Below are 20,567 nucleotides of genomic sequence, written 5' to 3'. Positions count from 1 at the left end.
AAACTTCTTATCCTATACCAGAAATGTTCTACTTTATTGTATGGGCAATTAGTTGAAGAAAAGATGAGAATAAGCATCCTTGTGGAGCACTAAGCAACCAGAAAGGAGACCTTTTGGTCTCCTGCTGAAGAGGCTGGAAGGAACTTCAGTCTCTATCACAGATAAGTGCATTATACCATTTATTCATTTATTATGTCCTGCTGTATGATAAAGCTAGATTCTGTCTGCCTGGTAAAAGGTAATTTCCAGAATCTCTTCCGACTTACAGCCTAAGTTTACTCATGGATTTTTTTGGTGACTTTTATTGCAAGGCCTGGCACAAAGACAGAAAATCCCCAGGGAAGCGGGAACCACAATTGTTTGATTTTCTTGTACAAGCAGCAGACAACAACTTACTGACACTGGTAAGAGAAGCAGTAATAGTGATTAATTTAAAGGTGAATGAAAGGAGAAACAAATGGGGAAGAAGCAAAATAAGGAACTCTGTTTTCATTCAACAAAGAGGTTAGCTTTAGTTTTAGCGAGAAAATAGTTAGCTTTCCCATATATGAATTAGCATTTCGAACTTGTAATTGAGGAGTATACAGTCAGCACAACACAAGCAAGGCACAACTCTCCAGTTAAAAGCATAAAAGAATTCCTTCCCAATGGAGGTGCTACAACTGCCAAGTATGCATAAGAAGAGACTGAAGAGGAAAAGAGAACATAAGATCCAACTGCTAGCTATCCAGACAATTTCTCTGAGCTGGCCACTCAATGAAATGATTTTGCAGGTCATTTTTTTATTATTAGTATTATCATTTTCCCCCCCAAGAGCAAAGGGAACGAACAGCAAGAAAGACTTGGCTATTTATGTCTGGAAGAGTTTTTGCTCTTGGTCGTTACTTAACCTATGTCTACAATGACTTGAAACAAAATTCTGAGCTTAAGTCTTAGTTAGAATGAGGCCTCCTTACAGCGCTGCAGTAGCAATGTATATTTTGCATTCGTTGCATTCGTACTTTATTTCTTTTTGTGTCTAATACCAACAGGAGAACACTTCATTTTTCAGATTAATTAAACCTTTCTAGAAACCCTTCTTTGCTTAAGTTTACATGCAGTAATTCAACTCCATAGTCTTCTACTTGTAAGTAACTACAATTCATGTTGAAATTCATATTGAAAAAACTGACAATATTTTCCTCTTCAGTATTTTAAAATAGGCTCAAATCAAAATCAGTAATATCTCACTATTCAAAATTTATGCACATTTTAACATATGTAAATCAGGAAGAAATGAAAACCTAAGGCAAACAGATCTTAAAGTCACATGAGTGTACACATGCATATATTTCTAAAGCTATGCAAGATGACACTGTAATGCCTGAAGATTTTTTTTTTTTTTTTTTTTTTTTTTTTTTCCACAGAACCACAGAATGATCAAGGTTCAAAGGGACCTCTGGAGGCCATTGTGTCCAACCCCCCCGCTGAAGCAGGGCCACCAAGAGGAGGTTGACCAGGACCATGTCCAGACGGCTTCCGAGTATCTCCAAGGAGGGAGACTCCACAACCTCTCTGGGCAACCTGTACCATTGCTTGTCACCCTCACAGCAAAAAAAAGTGTTTCCTGATGTTCAGGCAGAATCTCCTGTGTTTCTATAGGACTACATTTTTCTAGAGAGCTATATAATTACAATCATTTAAATTGAACTGTCACATGATGAACTGCTGGTTATCAGCTGTTAGCTGCAAATTCCATAATTTTACACATCCACATACCTCTTCAAGCTCTCCTGAAGAAACAGGATTATCCTCGTATGTGGGGAAATGGCACCCTGCTTTACAACTGCAAAACCTGCTAGTCTCCTCACGTGGCTCCACTATTCTGCAGTTTACTTTAGAGCTCTCCATTGCCCTCCCATCTAGGGATTCTTTCATACTGCATTCTAAACATGGATCTTGGTTTCCTACTGGCAACATCCCAGCCGATTCTTCTTGGGAATCCAATGATGTTTGTGCACTCTTCTCCATTCCAGACTTTTTTAATCTGGGAAGGAATTTTCCAGATTCAAGCTCTGATTTTCCATAATAATGCCCTTCCTTTTCTGCATCTTCTTCCAGAGGTTTGAGATCTGCTTGCGGATCCTCAAACACATCTACTTGAGAAGGGACAGCAATACTTCCCTCATCTTTTTCTGACTCAAATTCTGACTCACTTCCACCACCTGGAGAAAGTTCAGATGCAGAAATTGGGCGAAAGTGAGTCCTCGGAGAAATCCGTATAGCCCTGTACTGCGTTCGATCAACACCACATATCCTGGGGTGTAAAACCTCACTGTCTGAATCGGAGCACAGAATTGACTTAGGTTTAAAACTAGGGCTGAAAGATGCAATTCCTTCTGGCTCAAACGAACACTCTACATGAAGAACTTGAGAAAATGGATTGTTCAGGTCAAAGGAAGAGAATGAGTACTCAAGCCCTGGTTCTTCAACTTGAAAGTTACCACAAGCTCCCAGTAAGTCTTCATGGAAGATAAAAGAGAACCCCTTATTTAATCCATTATCTCCACTCTTCGATTGCTCATTCTGTTCAAATGATACAAATGGCCTCCATAATTGCCTATGACCAGGGGCAAAGCTGTTACCTGGAGTCATAAACACATCTGTACCAGCTATCGTCACCACATCAGAAGCTGCACATTGTAATAAGCTCCCCTTTGAGTGACTAGGTGGCACCACCGCCCATTCTCCATCACTGTTAAATGTTTTCAGCTCCCCGTACACACCGCCAAGTATAAAAGAGTTTTCTTTATCTTGGTTAACATCCCAAGGTTTTGATGGCGTTGTATAGTCACCACCATCTACTTTTGATAAATCATTTGAGACAAAGGCTCTCTTCTCTAAATTCTCTTTTTGACCTTCCCAAAGGTGATACTCTGATCTCTGCACTGCTTTATTGGGCTCCTGGAGGGTTTCAACTTTTGCTTCTGTATCCAAACAGCAGCAATAGTTATTTACATCAGTTGAAAACAATTCATCTTCTATTCCTTCTATTTCTACCATTGCTGCAGAATTTCTGTCTGTCATATTTGTCCAAATATCTTTAATAACCCCTGAGCTGTAGCCATCTCCATGTGGACTGCTTTCACTACACCCTTGTGTAGTTTCATAGTCTTTACTTTCTGCTTTTTGTTCTAGCTGAATACCACAGACAGATTCTAGCTTAGATTTTTTTTTGAAAATCAAAGTGGGCATTTCTCCTAAAGTTCTAGCTTGTTGCTGGCAGGTTTCTTCTGGCAAAAAGTCTAGAATTTCTTCATCTACATAACTTGAAGACACTCTAGGAACTACATAATTAATATCTTCTGCATTAAATTGCGTGGATTCTTCATACGGAATATTTAAAGTCTCATTGTCTGAACGTGTTTCTTCTGAGTGTGACCATGGACTACAAGTTCTTGTTGAAAGATTGGAACAGTGTTCATTTTCATCAAAGGCACTATTTTTGGTCCATATTAGCAATCTAGACTGTGTTTTCCCAAGAATATTAGCAGTGCTACTAGAATCTGCATTTTCATTTCCCAAGTTGAGTGTTTCAAAAGAAAATGGTAAAACAGAGTTACTGCATTGCACTTCAAACACTGAAAAACAAGAGTTTATACCAGACCCTTCATTAATATCTGAAAAGAGCTCTTGATTGCCAGCAAGCATGTGTGAATTAAGCATTGTGCTGTCTAAGATGGGGGAGAATCTGATAGGAGAATCTCCTCCAAAACTTTCCCCATCCGCATCACCAGAACTAGAAGATGAACAGCACTCCCAAAATTGAGCTAAATTACTAAGGTCTTGCAAGAACCACCCTTCAGCACCAACAGAGCTGGTCGAATCTGTCCATATTGCACTTTCCCCTTGCAACTCCATTCCATCTAACACTATGCAACATTCTGCCTCAAAATCAGTTTTTTCTTTACTCTTTTGTCGAATCATATTTAAAATCCGACTCTCCCCTTGCATCGTATCTGAGGCACCAGGATCCAACATGGATTGATCAATATCCACTTCATAGAAGTGCGTTAGTTCTGATAGATGAACATCATCTAAATATTTGTCGTCCTCCGGTTGAGAACAAATTGAGGTCCCAGCGAGGTCAATATCCTCATTTAGAACTGCAGGCATTTCTACAAAGTGACCATCGATGAAAGTACCTGCTGCGAGGTATGTTTTATGAATATTATTGTTGCTAATACAAAGACCATGCACTGATTCAGACAACTCTTCTACAGTCTCTGATGTTATGCCACATATATCTTCTCGGTTGCGGTACGTAGTCTCCAGCTTGCTTTTTCTGCTAAGAGGAACAAAATACTCTGTGATCGGCTCAGTATACCACAAGGGTTCTTCTTTATATTCCCTTTCATTTCTGCTGTCTAAATACAAATCTTTTCCATCGTTACCGCCAGCTTCTTTTCTTCCAATTTCTTTTAATGGCCTTTTACCTCTTTTGCACAGTTGTTTGATGGACCCGCTGCTACTGCTGCTACTGCTTCCGCTGTGGACTTTTCTATCAGCCTTTTCACCAGATTTCACTGCAAGCCTGCTTTGCCCATTACGCCCCTTTTTGTTTCGAACCTCTCTTGTTTTATGTCTTACTTTTATACATTTCATCGATGCCTTGTATTCACCTTGATTACCACTAGAACTTGAGCCAGCCTCACTGGACCCAGATGACCAGGAGCGCGGACGCATCTTTCCCTCAGATTTATGTCGGACTTGTTTTTTGTACAAAACAGGCTTATCTTCAACAGCATTGTTACTAAATTTGTTTTCTTTCTCATTTTTACTTTTCTTCTGCTGCGTTCTTTCATGTACAGTGGCAGGTACTTTATTACTTCTATCTTTCGTTACTTCACTTTCACTATTGCAGTCCTTTGGAGAAGATGTATCCGTGCTAGTTGGTGGAGCAGTGGATGAAGATGAGGAGCTAGAGTAAGAGCATACTTTGGATTTATTCCATACAGTCATAATTTCCTGCAGGCAAACTGGCTTTTCAGAAAGAGGAGGAAACGCTTCATAGTACCTGAAAGCAACACAAAAAGGTGACATTTGTATCTTTGAACTTCAGACAAGCATTTGAATCAGAAAGTAAAACACATCAAATCCCTACCAATCTGATTGTCAAAATATCAGGTTTGTTCTACTTACACACACTCCACTCTTAGCACTGTTTATTTGAATGACAACAAAGGGGAGATTAAGATAGCTTTAAAAGCACTTATAAATTATTAAAAAAACACAGCAAAGCAAAACAATCCCAGTTCTAGGAAGTATTGAATTTCATTGTAGACAGAAATTGTGAATGCTTAAAACAGTGAAGGCCTGACTCCAATTTTCTTAGATAACGTAGCAATTTACTATACCAGTCTTACGTGTGTTTGGTTTAAAGTATAAATGTGGAACTTCTGATTCTCAGTCAATTCAGTTCTGAATTTCAGTGGCCAGTTAATTCTCCTTTGTAAAACAAGAACTGTTAGCTTCTACATAGCTTGTTCTTCCCGTTATTAAAAAAAATAAAAGTTACTGCAGAAATCAATCATCAACGTGGTTTTGCATAGACAGACAATAAGCTCCAAATTCTAAAAAAAAAAAAGTCTTAGTTATTGCAAAAAAAAAAGTATAGTTATATAGTAGTTTAAGATGCATCACAGCTTTGCCCAGCAGGGACAAGATTAAAAAATGTTTTTCTGCCACATGAAAGCAGAATGTGTTTGACAGTAAAGAGATCTATACCGATTCTCATGTATTTCCATATTGTTTTTAAAAACAAGAAGTCAGTCAAGTTAAGCATCAGCACAATCAAGACCCTGAAGAAGTAGCATCCATATAGCAACACTTGGACTAGACTGTTGCTAGCAGTGGTTGTTAGTAAAAGATACTGAGAGTCTTATCTCCAAGAGTAGACAACGATAAAGCTCCTGGGTACAAGAACACCAGGGTACTTGGTAACCAGAAGACTGTTTTAGTTATAAAGAGTTTAAGGGTTATAAAGAGTTGCAGTCTCCCATTTTTGCAACAGAAGAAAGAGTTCTGAAAACAGGAAACTGATTCTCTCCCTGAAATGTGTCAATTAATACCATTTTAAGGGCTTTTAATTTGTCTAGCTGACTTGGTCTCAGGAAAATCAAAACACAATATGGTTTGAGTTCTGCATATAGCCAAAAGAAGGCAGCAAAATGAAGTAGTAAGGACTTGCCAGAAATTAAACTAGCCTATGGCACTAAATGCTTATGCTTAAACATGTAAGATAAACAAAAGAGGATGGCAGGAAAAAAAAAAAAAAAAGGATTGCTTAATATCCAAAAAGCTCCAGATTTACCACTAAGTTAACTTCACTGTTTTAAAATGTGTGTGTAAAAGGATAGAAGAGAGAATGTTCTAAGATAATAATAACAACAACATACATTTCTACTTGATCCTTTGCTGTGGGAGATAAATCAGTCTCAGGAGACAAAGAGCCTTCTAACTTTTTGTGAATCTTCTCCTCTGTTTTGGAAGAAAATTCCAAATGCTTAACAGAAAAATTCAAAAATGCAATGCATTTATAACAGTCTTTAACAAAAAGCACAAGGATGTGCAGTTTTTTTTCATAAAACACTTTAAATAACAGATGAAAGCATGGGCTGTGTATTATGCATACAGAAGTCTCAAGAAATCAACAGATTCAAGTTTTCCACAGTTGTGTTCCTAAACCCCATAAATTTCACCAAACTTGACAGGCTAGCAGCAGCAGGCCTTTCCGTGGTTAACAATGCCCTCACTAGGAGGCTTACTATGGAGTATTTTTTAATTATTTCATATTCAAATCCTTATCCCCTCCTTACATTGCTACGTATAACAAAACCAAAACAAAACACAATTTCTTTAACTAAGCCTTTTTATGAGTAGTTACACCTAATTTCTCAAATACTTCACCAAAAGAAAGTACCCTGGCAGTAATTGCTGTGTTTTGTGTGGATATAAAAGCATATTTCCTATGTGAGAGGTGACTACACTGATTTTTAATTCTATTAAAATATGTAAAATACAAAAATAAATAAAATGCTACAAGATGCAGACAAATTCTACCTTTTTCTAAATAAATGGTCTGCATCACCTTGGCTCTATAAGAAAGTATCACAGCAGTATGAAATAGTGAGAGACTAGTGATTACTGTTTAAAAACATAAAAAAGGGAATTGAAACAGCTAAAATTAGGCTTTAAGCAGGCAAATACTTACCCTTCATTGCTATTTATACTACCCGAGACCCATATTATTTTTACTGTAAGGTGTCAAAGGCTGCTGCTTTGTGCCTGAACAAACATTGAAGTGCAATGAACTTCCATTGGAGACATAATTTTATATTATGCTCCCTGCCATACGCTTGGGAACATAATATCCTCATTACCACTCCCTTAAAGACCGGGGATTTTAAGTACACCTCTGTGACAGCTACTCGGATGATTTTCACAAGGATAGCTATTCTTTGTAAATATCAATATACAAAAGGAAAAGAATCAAGCCCACTTTATTGTAATTTCTTTTGGCGGGAAGAGACAATGCTGAATATGGAATATTTACTAAAAATGCATGCCTAATTGGTTATGAACAGTTACTTCTTTTCACAAGAATTACATTTGTGAATGGCTATTTCTTAAGTAAATAAAGCATACTAGAATACAACTGTTTAAACTATTTGAATTAAATTATTCAAATGTATTTTCAAATTGCATGGCCTAAAGAAGAGCTACTGAAAAACAGCCCATCCCCTCTTCTCCCAAATCTCAGAAGGGTATACAGTTAGTAAATACAATATACAGCCTCAGAAGTTTCAAGATTTATTCCTTACCTTGCTTACTCTGAAGGTCTTTCAGTCTGGAGCAAAGCTCCTCCACTAAAGTTTCAATCCCAGAGCTCTGTACAATAACAAAAAACAAAACCACAAGGAAAAAACAAAAAACAAAACACACACACACACACACAAAAAAAAAAAAAAGAAAATATAGCTTACCACAAATAAAAGAATATTCATTTTATACAAAAACATCAATAGAGTAAACATATCTTGGCAGCCGTGTATTTTTGCATGGTAGCTACGCATTAAAAAGCAAGGAAAATTATTCCTAAGTATAAATTCATTCCTGTAAATACATTAATCAGAGGTAAAAACAATTCCACAAAACAAGTGAATGCATTCACACAAGTGAATACATTCAAACTGCAAGTCACAAATTACTGTATATCCAAGGTTTTGTAAACTACATAGATCATCACATTTACTGCACTGTATCACTTGGATTTAGCTGAGTGTCTCAGGATAAAAGTTCCGGAATCAGCTCATCACCGAGACACATTTCAAAAAGCTAAGCCTGACCCTTTTTGCTGCTCAATTTAAACCTGCGAGAAAGGGACTGTTAAAAAGGACACAGAAAATCAGGAGTGAAGGTGAAAAGTAGAACAACACGAAAAGGTGTTTAACAAGGGCAGAGAGGAAAAGTTCCCAAAGTATCTTCATGCAAAACATATCCCATTGCTCTAACAGTTTGCAATGCCCAATTTTTATTTAAAAATTTTTATTTTATTTTACTTATTTTAAAACATGGTGTTGTTTGCTTAGGAGAACAGAGGGAAAAATAGCTTATTCATCTTCCCTTATCAGCCTCTATTTTCCTCCTTTATTCCCACACATAAACCTTTACACTCAAGTTTCTTTTTAAATCCAATTTCAATGCTATTTGCACATGCACTTTTCTGCTTTTACTATCTGCCTAGATTTGTGAGCAGTTCTAGATAAAGCAGCAGTACCAGAGCAGCAAAACACTGAAAGATAAACACTCACATAACGCAGGACAGTGTCCTGCCAACTATCCCACTGGAGAAAACACCACGCTATTCTAATAGAATTAAACTTGCATGCCAGTCAGTGAAATACTGAACACCAACCTACAGCCTGGAATGTTAATTCCTTTTGGAAAGCAAACCAGGTGAGGTGAGTACTGTGCTATTATTTCGATATGCAGGGGCCACATTTGGAGATTACACTGCACTTTCCCAACTGCAAACAGAAGGCTGGAATCACAGTAAAAAGGCAATCTGAAAAATGTGAGGATGATGTGGGAAGCCCCCTTCACAGTACCTCACAGCTGGGTGTGCTAACTACGGAGACTTGGGCAGCTTCTTGTACCTTATACTGGTTTTCCCAATAACAGCTTCAGCATCTTGTCCCCATCCCACTTGGAGATGGAAACTGCTACAAACCTCCTATAGAACTATCTCACCTGAATTTGATGTGATCTTGTGTGCACATAGCCAGGGAATTTGCACTCTCTCCAAAAGTAATATGAATAACACAAAGGTAAAGAAATGCATAAAAAGAAGTTTAAGAACTGCTGTGTCACTGTCATGGCAGATTTTGTTTTTCCAAGGTCTAGGAGTTCCTTCTTTCTCCTGCCCACTGGCTAGAAATTGCTAAAAAAGTGAATATATGATGTTAAAGTACAAGTAAATTTTATGGAAAAGGGAATACTAAATTATACAGTGAAACCAGCTTATTTAAATCCAAACACACTTGAAAAATCATATACTGAATCACTGACTTAATGCTAACCTCTAAGTTTTAATTATTTGCAGTCAAGTGAGAAAGCAATTTTCTGTTTGCATCAGCATTGCTGCACTGAAGCCTTAAATATAAAACTTTATGCCACGTACTTAACTGAGGATGACTTAGCAATATTAAACATTAGAAGGTATCTTCTGTATCAGTAAATTTACTAGCAGAAATCATATTATTCAGAAAGAGCTAAGCAGCACATTAAAATGGACAAACCTATGAAGCTGTAATAATTGTCAGTTTATACCTTTATCACTTCTGACTCCCCCTTCCTCCCCGCAAAAGGGCAACAGAGGAGGAGCTGGCCTTGTTTTTGCCTAGCTCTCAGAACCCTCTAACTGAGCAGAGGCTTGTAGCAAATGCTCAAAACCTAAGCAATATAAATAAGTTAAGGAAGTGAGTCTACACCATCATGTCAAATCAAAAAATCAACCTAAAACAGCAACAATATGCTCACCATTACACTGAAGAAGGGAAAACTTTTCGAATCAGACACTTCATTTCCTCCCGTACCATGAAACTAATACTTGAGTCAGCTGACACCCTGCATGCTGTCCTGCATAGCACTCCTATGTAGCTAGTGCTAGGTTAAAAGGGAAAAAAAAAAGAAGGCACTGTGCAGAATGCCAAGTCTCTAGAGACCACTTACTCAACCTCTTGCTGCGGTATGTAAAAACAGGCTGCAGACAATGAAGCAAATGCCACAGCAACGGTTCTATATATGACCATGTTCTTGGCTGGATATGTGATTTATTAAATGTAATTTTTCATTGTTTAAGTTAATGCGTTGTAGTTGCAGCAACCCCAGTGCCAGAAAGCAGGATATTTCAGGCACTGCCTTCACAAAATTAGGTGATCTGCCTGAAGTGCTTTGCTTAGGTTTAAATTTAAAGATAGTCCCCAAACAGGCCAAATACTAGACTATCTTGAAAGTACTTTCCAATGTGGACATCTTAGCACTTAATTAGGATTGCCTTTGTAATTCCAACATGAAAAGCTTAAATCTCATGATCACCTGTGAGATTATTTAAACTATTGACCCAGATTTCCACTAACCCTTTGCTCTCATTCCAACTACAGAAAGCAGCATCATTTTTTAAATTCATACTTATGTTTTGCACAAATCCTCCTCCGCACATTTTTATTCTATTCTACTTTTTCAAACATCTTATTTCTTTCCTCTGCTTTAACTTACATCCAGTTCCACCAAAAGCTGTGCTTTTTGGCTTTTCATCAGCTGGCTGAGGCAAGGGAAGGCTTACATAAAGGAGAGGTGTTATATTACTGGCACAGGAACGACTGTGCTAATAGATAAATTAAGCTTCTGAACTCACCCAGCATGAAAAGAACAGTCAATCTGACTGCTACAGTTATAGGACGATCCCTAATAGTCTTGCTTACGGACTAACGTTCAGAGGCAAATTAATGCAGTTCTGCATAATGAGGAATGAGAGCAATTAAAAAAACAGCAAAGCTCACTGTTTATAGGTAAATATAAAAGTATGCATATATACTGCATGTAATACTGCAATATAATATTGCATACAAAAATATGTATAGACACATGCATCCAGAAGTATGCATAGGTAATGACAAAACTTAAAGATCTTTTTAACATGCTCTGCTTTTCAAATGGAGCAGTCAGAGACGACAAGCTTACAATTAAGTTGCTTTTGAATGTATGCTTGCACCCCTGTAAAACCGCAGAAAATGTTCACAGAAGATACTAAATCTGTAAACTTAATTGCTTCAGAAATTCTTTTATAAATTTAAAATAATCAATTTAATTAATTGTGAACCATGGAAACAAATTATAATTACGTACACAAAATTATAGTCCACTAAGAACTGTTGCCTATGTAGCAGTGGACTCTGGCTTCTACTGCTCTGAGAGTTTTTAGGATGAAGCTGTCGAACGTTAGGGCCTGTCACTTTAATTCTTGCTGACCTTTATCCCCGCTAGTCGATTACTTCTGAAGGCTGCAAACAAGCACTCCACGGTCACTGTCCTAAAGATTTAATGCCTTTATTTTCCCCTGAATTTGATCACAAATGTTCGAGCACCACTATTATTTCATGTTATTCTACAGAACTGGGGATATCACAGATCAGACTTTTGCTTTTCTACTGGTTCTGCAGCCCAAGAAATGTAATCTAGTTAAGGCTTGCATGCTTCCATCAAAAAAATTCTGGGCAAATACATACATTGTTCTGCAGATTCGTACATAAGGAATAGCCAACAACTCTGGACAAAAAAGGAGAAAACATATCAAGGGAAAAAAAAAAAAAAAAAAAAGAGTTCATTTAGAATGAGCTTTCCAAATCTGATGTACCATAAATTACCTGCAGAAACAGAAAAATTCCATCAGGTTACGTAACTCACGAGGCAAAGGTTGTGGCGTTGTGTTTTTTTCCCCCCTTGTAGCTTAACGTAAGTTAATACCTTCCTCCAGAAGCTTTGAACTGTGTACCCTGGATTATTTACTAAACATGGCTTGTTACTTGAGGCCTGTAAGGTATGAGGAAAATTCCTTGTTCCTCTTTAAGCTTTTTGAAAAGAGAAGCATTACACTTCAGTATAACAACAAAAAAAAAAGTTTTCTTTTTTTTCTTTTTTCTTTTTTTTTTTGAAGTGCTTTCTAGCTTATAGTTGTGAAAGTCCTCATGTCACTTTCACATTTTCGTCACATTTCAGAGACTCACAGAACTCCGCAGGTTTGAAAGTACATGAGGAGTTCATCTGGTCCAAACCCCTGTTCACGCAGGGTCATCTGGAGCAGAATTCTGACACTTCTTTCACAGAATGAGTTCAAACAACCTAGAAATTAAGGTTAATCAATATATCCATAGTTTCAAATCATTCTTTTAACAGGTCAGACTCTCCAGACCGAGATGTACTTTGATTGTAGTGCATCCGGATTGTTTTCTTGGCATGCAGCCTGTCACCAAGCAAAGGATTAGGTAGCTATTCCATATGAATCAGCTGTTAAGCCACGTGAACTGAATAAGACAAGACGTGATTCATTGCAACCACACATCTATTTCTATATTTTGTAGGATGAAGAGAGCTAGACAGAACTCTATGGTTTCATTTTCTAAAATTCTGGTACGGTATGATATATCTGGTTATAGGTATATGTGTCTCAGATTTTTATTTTTTGTAGAAGGCTGAAAAAAAGAGTCACAAGGTTGCCTTTCTTAAATTGATGATCAATAAAAAGTAGCTGCAATAAGCACCTCAGACTGCTTCCAGGATGAGAACAGACTGTAACTTGCCAATCAATGGTCAAGGGGCCAGGAGCACATAAGAAGAGAGGGCTAACTAAAAACAAGCACCTTCACTGCCTTCCAAACTCTTGGAATTTCCTCCACAGTTTCCACCAGTTACTGCCATAATACATGACTTTTCTTGAGGTTACAAATTTTATTAAACATATGATAAATAACTTACTGTTTCCCTTGCTAACTGCATGGAGGAATTTCTAGTTAAACTCAAAATTCTTGGATCTGCTATTCATCTATATGAGGAATGCTCCATTTATCTCCACTGTAAGCTGTGTCTGTAAGTCTATTACTCAAGAAAAAATTTCCAGGTAAATTCAGACATGTATTCCTTTTCTTTGTGCTTAATGTCCTGCATCAGCTTTAATAATCTTCAACAATATACTTGTGTGGAGAAGCAGGACAGTCCTGTAAATATGGTTACCCAAAATAAGCTGAACACTGTATAGTGTGGTGTGTAGTTTTGCAAAGTCTAAAACCAAAACAAGTGAAAAACAAGCAAAAAGCATTATCTCTGTTCATAAATAGCAAGATTAAATGATTGGGCCAATTTAGTGCTGTCTTGCAAAAGCAAGCTGATCGCAGGCACTTGTCACTGTTACCTGGACATGGGCTTAAGGCTCAGCAGAATTATTATTTGAACTTGCTTAGCCCAATTTCCAATTAACTTGGACTTGCATAGTCCAATTTCCAATTAAATCCAAGAATCTCTGCCAATAAAATACCCTCAAAAGAGGTACTCAAGAAATAGGAAGGACTAAAGAAATCCCCACCCCCAATATATATAAATACATAAATAAATCCACCAAAACAACATCCCTCCTGGAGGGTTCAATCTATGTAGAGTTCTAAGGAATAAAAGAAGGCTCTGGTTTGCATTTTGCTGTTTTCTTCCAATATAATAAGACAGATGACATTAGAGAATGTATTTGAACACCACTGTTGGTCCGTTCAGTAGCAAGAATGCAAATCTTTATATTTTTACTTGAATATGTAATGATTTACAAAGATATTGGAACAACCGGAAAAGAAGTGTATTTATTAACTTCTCTTTTGGGGCTATGAATATTTGATATGAATAATCTCCAACAGATGTGTGATTTTGGGATGTCTGATTTCCTTTAGCAGACAAACAGACAATACAAAAAACATCTAACTTCAAGCAGTATTTAAGCAACAGCACTCCAACAAGAAGATAAAAATACTTTCTTGCAACTCTTAGTTCTGTCTTCTTTACTAAGACAGCATTAGGAAAGGTAAATCACGTATCTAGAATCAGGCTCAGGTTCCAGAGATATTACTCTCCACTTTACACACCACGTTCTAAGACTCAAACCGACTTAACACGAACACACTATCCCTAAATGTGGGTTTCCAGACCAGCTGAACTGTTAAACAAGAGTTAAATAATTTAATTCTACAGTGACTACATTCTAGCCACTATAGATTCCTAATCCTAAAGTGAGCTACATTGAGATTCAAGTTCTTTCTTAAAGAAAGGATCATTTATCTCTGAAAAAAACATTCTTGAGTATTATTAATCGCTTGTAAACAAACATGCAAAAATGGTTCTTCTACATTAAGGAAAATTATGGTCTAGTAAATTTTATGATGAAACACAAATTCAGATTCCGTAACTGACCTCTCTAGCATTCTCACGGCCATGACTGTGTATCTGGAACAGTGTACTTTCTCTCCTCAAGACATGTGCATATGCAAACTTCTTTCTGTCCCAGACTTCTCAGAGAAGCTGCTGGTGAAAGAATTCCCTTTCCCTTTTGTGCTCCCATTCTTGTTGGGAGCACATGAGATGCAGTAACTTTCAAATACACCTTCTATATAGACTTAGCTCCTGTGAAGAACTTCTCCAGCTTGATATATACTTACTTATTCTGTACCAAGAAAATTGGTATAAACATTAGAATGATTAAAACTTTTGTCAGCTTCCACAGAAGTTATTATTATACTCAGGGTAGCAACTTTAGTAATCTGACAAAGCAGATACATGTTACCATTAATGTTACTGGACTGCAAAAGTCATAAGGAGAAAGGAATTGATTTATTGTAATTATTTTATTCTGTGGTGATTACCTTGTCAAGACAAATTCACTTCCATTTTCTATATGGTACCTGAAGTTATAAAATACAGTTTAAGAGTCTGTCAAATTCAGCACAACACAGATTAGTTTATAAATGGAGGGGAAAAAAAGGGAAAGCTTTGTAAGCCAATAGATTTGGTTAATGCAGAGCCAATACAAATTCCCTTAAACCAATACAAATTAAATTAACGTAGGGAAGCAATGACTGGTTGGACATTATAAAACCCTATGGCACTTTCTCACAGAAAAAAAAAAAAATAGTGATACCAGTTCTAGCTCAATTTTACTTTTTAAAACATACATCTCATTTAAAATCCTTCTTAGCATCTTGACTAATTTAAAAATCCTTTCCTAAATAATGCTGTGTGTTCTAAAGACAGATAATATACACCTTTCCAGAAGGATTATTATGTTCTCTGATTTTGTGAAGTATTTATGAATTTCCCGGAAAAAAAATCCAACAGTCGTCCTTCTCAGATGCACAGCAGTGTTTACTACTTAACCGGTTAGAATTCATCAGGAAGGACAAACATTCTGCATGTTGGCATGTAAAACCAAAGAAAATTGAGAGTTAAGAAATTCAAACTAGGGGAGACATCATGAAACAACAATCCAGGTATAACTTGTCTAGTGGAGGACTTGGTCCCCTAAGCGCTCCCATATGATAACAGCCATCAGAAAGGTGATCCTCCCTCATAGTTCAAAGCAAGCAAAGCCAATGCTCTGAACTGCAGCATCCCCACAACCTAAAATGTCCTCACAGTTCAGCAGAATAAAGATACACCGATTAATTAAAGCTCTAGCACCATCTTGGGGTAGACTTTCACATGTTACACTACACTTGTTCGGTGAATGCACGGTATGATATAGGGACTTCAACAACACATCTGCTGACTCTATTGAGCACAGTCAGTTAAAAGGCAATCAGGCCTGGATTTGTGACCAAGGGACATGTAACATAAGTAGTTTTCAACATTATTAGTAGGAAATGCACCTACTGAAAAGTCTTACATATATCAGTTTCCAAAGACTAACCTAGAATTCCAGTCTTGCTCAGACAGTACCCACCTTGCTAAACTTCAGGGTATCAGATACACTGCGTTCTGTCCTCCCACTGACAAGTTGCATTATTCAAATCCAGAGCAATTTACTGACTTTTACTTTTTAAGCCTCTTAATTCTGGAAGTATCTCAAACTATACATGAACAAACTGACCTTCTTGGTTTCAGGTGTACCAGACAGAACAACAAAAAGTCATTTTATGACAGTAACTGCTGTTTTACTCAAATTTTGAGGCAGTATTTTCATTATAAAGAGTCCTTTGACAAAAATAAGGATTTTTACATAAATATTCCTCAGTCCTAAGCAGTTGTTTTTTCAACCCAGCATTCCATTAGAATGGATAGATAGCCTTACTCTGCCAGTTAATTGCCAACCAATATTTTAAATTACTTCTATATTTCAGAAGGATAAGAAAGTAAGATCTCTATGCAAAGTCAATAATTACTGAGCATTTCAGAATTTGAACAATTCTTCAGCACATCTCTTTGAACTGCTCTTTATATTCCATTCAAGTGTTTTGGAAAAAAAATTAACTTTAGAACTAGCAGTAAAAATAGCAACTAGTTTGCAAGTACTGCATTGAAATACTTGACTTAGCAGTTCTTCTCATCATCCTTCTGTCTTCATTTTATGGTAAGTTGTAATGTATTTGCATCTTTTCTGCTTCTAACCACATCAAGAATGTCTGCAGCACTTGAAAAATCGACACCTTGAGACATCAAAATGCTTGTCACACAAAAAATACTGTCCTCAAAATATACATATGTAAACTGTTTACATTCTTATGTGTCCCAGAAAGAACTTGTCAAAACCAGGTCTTCCCCTACAGAAGTACTTAGTGCAGAACATACTTAGCCACTGTGAGACACAAGTGATGCTAAGTGGTCAGAAGACTTCAGCTTCCCTAACTTGTTATACTGCGTAACTCAGGAAATGTTTTAGAAATAAACTTATGCTTTTTGAAGTCAACTGTTTGTTTTCTGCACTATAAATTTATTAAAAAATTTATAACCAGAATCTTGCATTTCTGTCTCAGACCAATGTTTTATAGCATTAGTTGTTACTGTGCTTTGTTTCTTTTTAACAAGACACTGTACTGAATTCTAACAGGAACAGAACTAAGCTACCAAACAAAACACTCCCTAAGAATTAAAATCCACAAAAGACAAATTTTCAAAATATTTATTTCAGCCATTACACAAGAGACTGACAAAACAGTGTTTATTCTTATCAATTTTCATCTATTTTATGATTTCCTCTCCCTACCACACATCAGACAAGATCTTCTTGAAGCAATCATTCAACTTTGATTACTGTTGAATTGGAGGAGGCAAATTATCAGCAATTTCTTAACACATTATTAGTTTAAATAATATAGTATGAAGATCAAAATTATGGTATCTGGATCTCTTGCATTGCCTATGAGAGACAGAGTAAGTTATTGGTATCCCTCAATACGCTTTCATTCTCTGCATGCTTTTGCACCCCTAAAAAAGATCAGGTTTCAGAATCCTAATGTTTTCATTTGTCTTCTTTTTTAAAACAAAAAAGAAAACTTTGGGTGCTCGTACATATGTCTCTATACTTCCTCTACAGACACACACATAGAACAAATCTAGGCATTTTCACTTAAATACAATATTAATTAAATACACCTCAGCTTAAGTGCACTTAGACTTCTTTAGATTGTTCTGAATAACAGAACTACCTCAACCTTGCTTGCTTTGCTCCAGTGCTAAGGTTGAAAGAAGAGGTTAGGCTGAAAGAGTTACGTGTCTGGGTGAGGATACTGGTATTTCCGCATCCACTTACTTTGAAGAAAGGACCACAGAGAAAAGAAAAAGTATTTTTCAGTGCTCTTCCAGATTACAGTAAGACTCACAACTGGAATTAAAAGAAATAGGAAAACTAGCAAGTATAGGGAGGGTGATTTACACTAACTGGCATCCTACCTGATTGAGAGGGGTAAGCTTAGCTTAGTCCAGGAAGGAATTTTATAAGCTGCTATTGAGCATATTGATGAAGATGTAACAAACACATGCGACTTCTTCTATTTAAAATAATATAAATATTTATGTAAAAGACACTTTTTCTTGTGCTTTGACAAAAAGGTAAACATTTTCAGATGATTCAGGAAACAGTTAAAATTTCAAGTGGCATTGGAAGGAATTGTTTATTTGTATTTTAGCAGTTTATAAGAACACTTGTCACACACCACTTAAGAGTATTTTTATCTTGCAATTAAGTCACCGAGCAGCCTGAATGGTATTGCAACACTATGTTTCAGAGTACAAGAACCACCGAGTATTCCTGTTGAATCAGCACACAAAAATACATACAGACAGCAGCCAACATAGGAAACATGTTTGATAAGCAGGAAGAGAAGATACCCAGAAGCTATTTTAAGGTATCACTCATATCAAAGCAGGATCACCTCCCTCCCCCAACTCTAGGGTTTAGAAAATGCTTGTCTCTTCTACAATACACATTAAACTACCTACAAAACAGCATTAAGCAACGATGTTCAAACCTTGACAAAGGTTTAAAGGTTCCACTCTATGTTTGAAAATGGGAGAAAATAATAACATAACCTACAGTTTTGTTAAAGACACCAAAGGTGCAAGCCTAAGTATCCGGTAACATAATAGATGTCAAAATAGCCCTGAAATAAAAACGGGACTCTACAGGTTATAGATTATGGTTTCATGTTGAACAATAAAATCTGTCAAGATGGCAGGAGTCAGAGGAAGTTACTTGTTCAGAGTTTCAGATCATATATCTTTTCCTTCTTTTGAAACCCTAGTTGAAGGGCTTCTTTCCTTCTTACTGTTTTAGATTATACAAACGTTCAAGTGGAAGCAGACCAGGGATTATTAATAAATTCATCTCCTTCCTTTTTTCTTTTCAACTGTTTTTCTCAACATAAATTTAGCTGAGTGATGCTCCTTTGTTTTCACTTATGTGATGATGCATCATTCCTAAAGCTAAAAATTAATCAATATTCCTATAGTCTATGTATGAGACTACTGTTTTTTGTTTATAAAATGAGTACACAAAGACAGTCATACCATCAGAAAGGCGTTACCTCTTGCAATTATTTCTCCATACTTGCTTCATATTTACTTTTAGTTTTACAGTAGTCAGAGTGCTGACCTCAATATTCTGCAACTACAAGAGCACAGTAAACTACCAACAAAATTACATTTTGCATCACTTTGCTCAGATTGTAAGTAAAGGGAAAAAAGGAGTTCAGAAAACTCCCCGATTAGTCAGTTAACACTTTAGTAACTAAACAAATGCCCAAGTAGCTTCATAAAAAATAAGCCGATATATGATGGGAATGCTGTTGAAGATGGTGGTGCAGGAAATAACCACATAAATCAATACGACATCCTCCACTATTCTTGGTTGCATACCTTCCCCTTTCTTGCTGGGGCAAGTCTGTACAAATCTGACCGGGAAACTTCTCTAGGTTAACATTTCCTCCACCCCAACCAGGTTAATCTCAGGATACTGATTCTCTTTCCCAATCATGCTCTCCGCACAACCACACAAATGCTTGTGCAATCACAAACTGTGACCAGGAAGTTGTATGGAGCAATAACACAACCAAGCTGCGTAGACAAGGGGAAGAGTTTTCACCTCACAGTAGTGACAGATAAAAGTATTTGTAGTTTTGTAACTAAAAGATAGGTTTTCTGACTTCTGTTGTCTGAAAAATCTCTCTGAAGAGCTTACATTGATCTATGCCACAGATTTATTATTCTACAGTCTCCCTTTCACCACTTTTCCATTGCTGCCTTCACCTCTCCTTACCTTCTCCAGTCAGCGTGCTCCAACTCCACTTCCACTTAATGATGCAATGTAGAAAAATATATGTTTTTGCTACTTACACTGCATCTTATTTAGCAATTCTGGATTGCACATGCACGATGCACAAAGCAAGATGACTTTCCACCCAAAATTCCTTGCTGCTCAGACAGAGTTCATCACAAAGTAAATCCAGAATTTTAACAACTACCCTTATGCAAAGCTTCATGGTAATTTCAGCACAAACGGACACTTTGCAAATGTCCTCAACAATAATAGGTGAGGGCTTGCAGAAAGGAAGGCATGACACTACACAGTACAGCATCTTTTGTGAAATCCTGCTGCCACGTAAAGGTTTCATAATTTCCTAAAGAAAAACAAGAACACTCGAGAGAACTCTTGGGGATATTGTGTTTTCAGAAGCCACAGATGATGAACCATCACAAGTTAAATGTATCTAACTTAAAGAACAGCATAAAGTCTTAAGAATCCATTAAATAATCCCAACTTACTTCATCAGAAGCAGAGCGAAGACACTGGACAGCAGCCTGTTTTTTCATTTCCTCTAGTGTTAGATCGGAGCACTTTTTCTTACTCTTTCCCCATTTTTTGTAAGCTCCCTTTTCCCAGCCCAGGAAGATGTCATTCTCCTAAAAGTCAAAATAAAGAAAATTACGTTATTTAAGATATG

The 20,567-nt window shown here is 36.8% G+C and overlaps 1 protein-coding gene across 3 annotated transcripts in view; it reads right to left on the bottom strand.

The window, feature by feature from the left end:
- The window catches only part of KIAA0232 (KIAA0232 ortholog), a 51,544-nt gene that overhangs the window by 15,155 nt on the left and 15,822 nt on the right, over positions 1 to 20,567 (bottom strand). Inside the window, exons 2-5 of one of the 3 annotated variants that reach the window (XM_035323550.1) lie at positions 20,389 to 20,526; positions 7,863 to 7,929; positions 6,438 to 6,519; positions 1,759 to 5,056 (exon numbers count right to left, since the gene is read on the bottom strand). In XM_035323550.1, the coding sequence (XP_035179441.1) occupies positions 1,759 to 5,056; positions 6,438 to 6,519; positions 7,863 to 7,929; positions 20,389 to 20,526 (3,585 nt within the window). Of the gene's footprint in view, positions 1 to 1,758; positions 5,057 to 6,437; positions 6,520 to 7,862; positions 7,930 to 10,080; positions 10,164 to 20,388; positions 20,527 to 20,567 lie in introns of those variants that run through there. The other 2 variants (XM_035323551.1, XM_035323552.1) reach the window with 2 other exon arrangements.

Source organism: Oxyura jamaicensis, chromosome 4 (genome assembly GCF_011077185.1).
Source record: "Oxyura jamaicensis isolate SHBP4307 breed ruddy duck chromosome 4, BPBGC_Ojam_1.0, whole genome shotgun sequence".
Lineage (NCBI taxonomy): Eukaryota > Metazoa > Chordata > Aves > Anseriformes > Anatidae > Oxyura > Oxyura jamaicensis.
The sequence above is the reverse complement of the archived record's forward strand: the minus strand, read 5'-3'. Positions and strand labels throughout refer to the sequence as shown.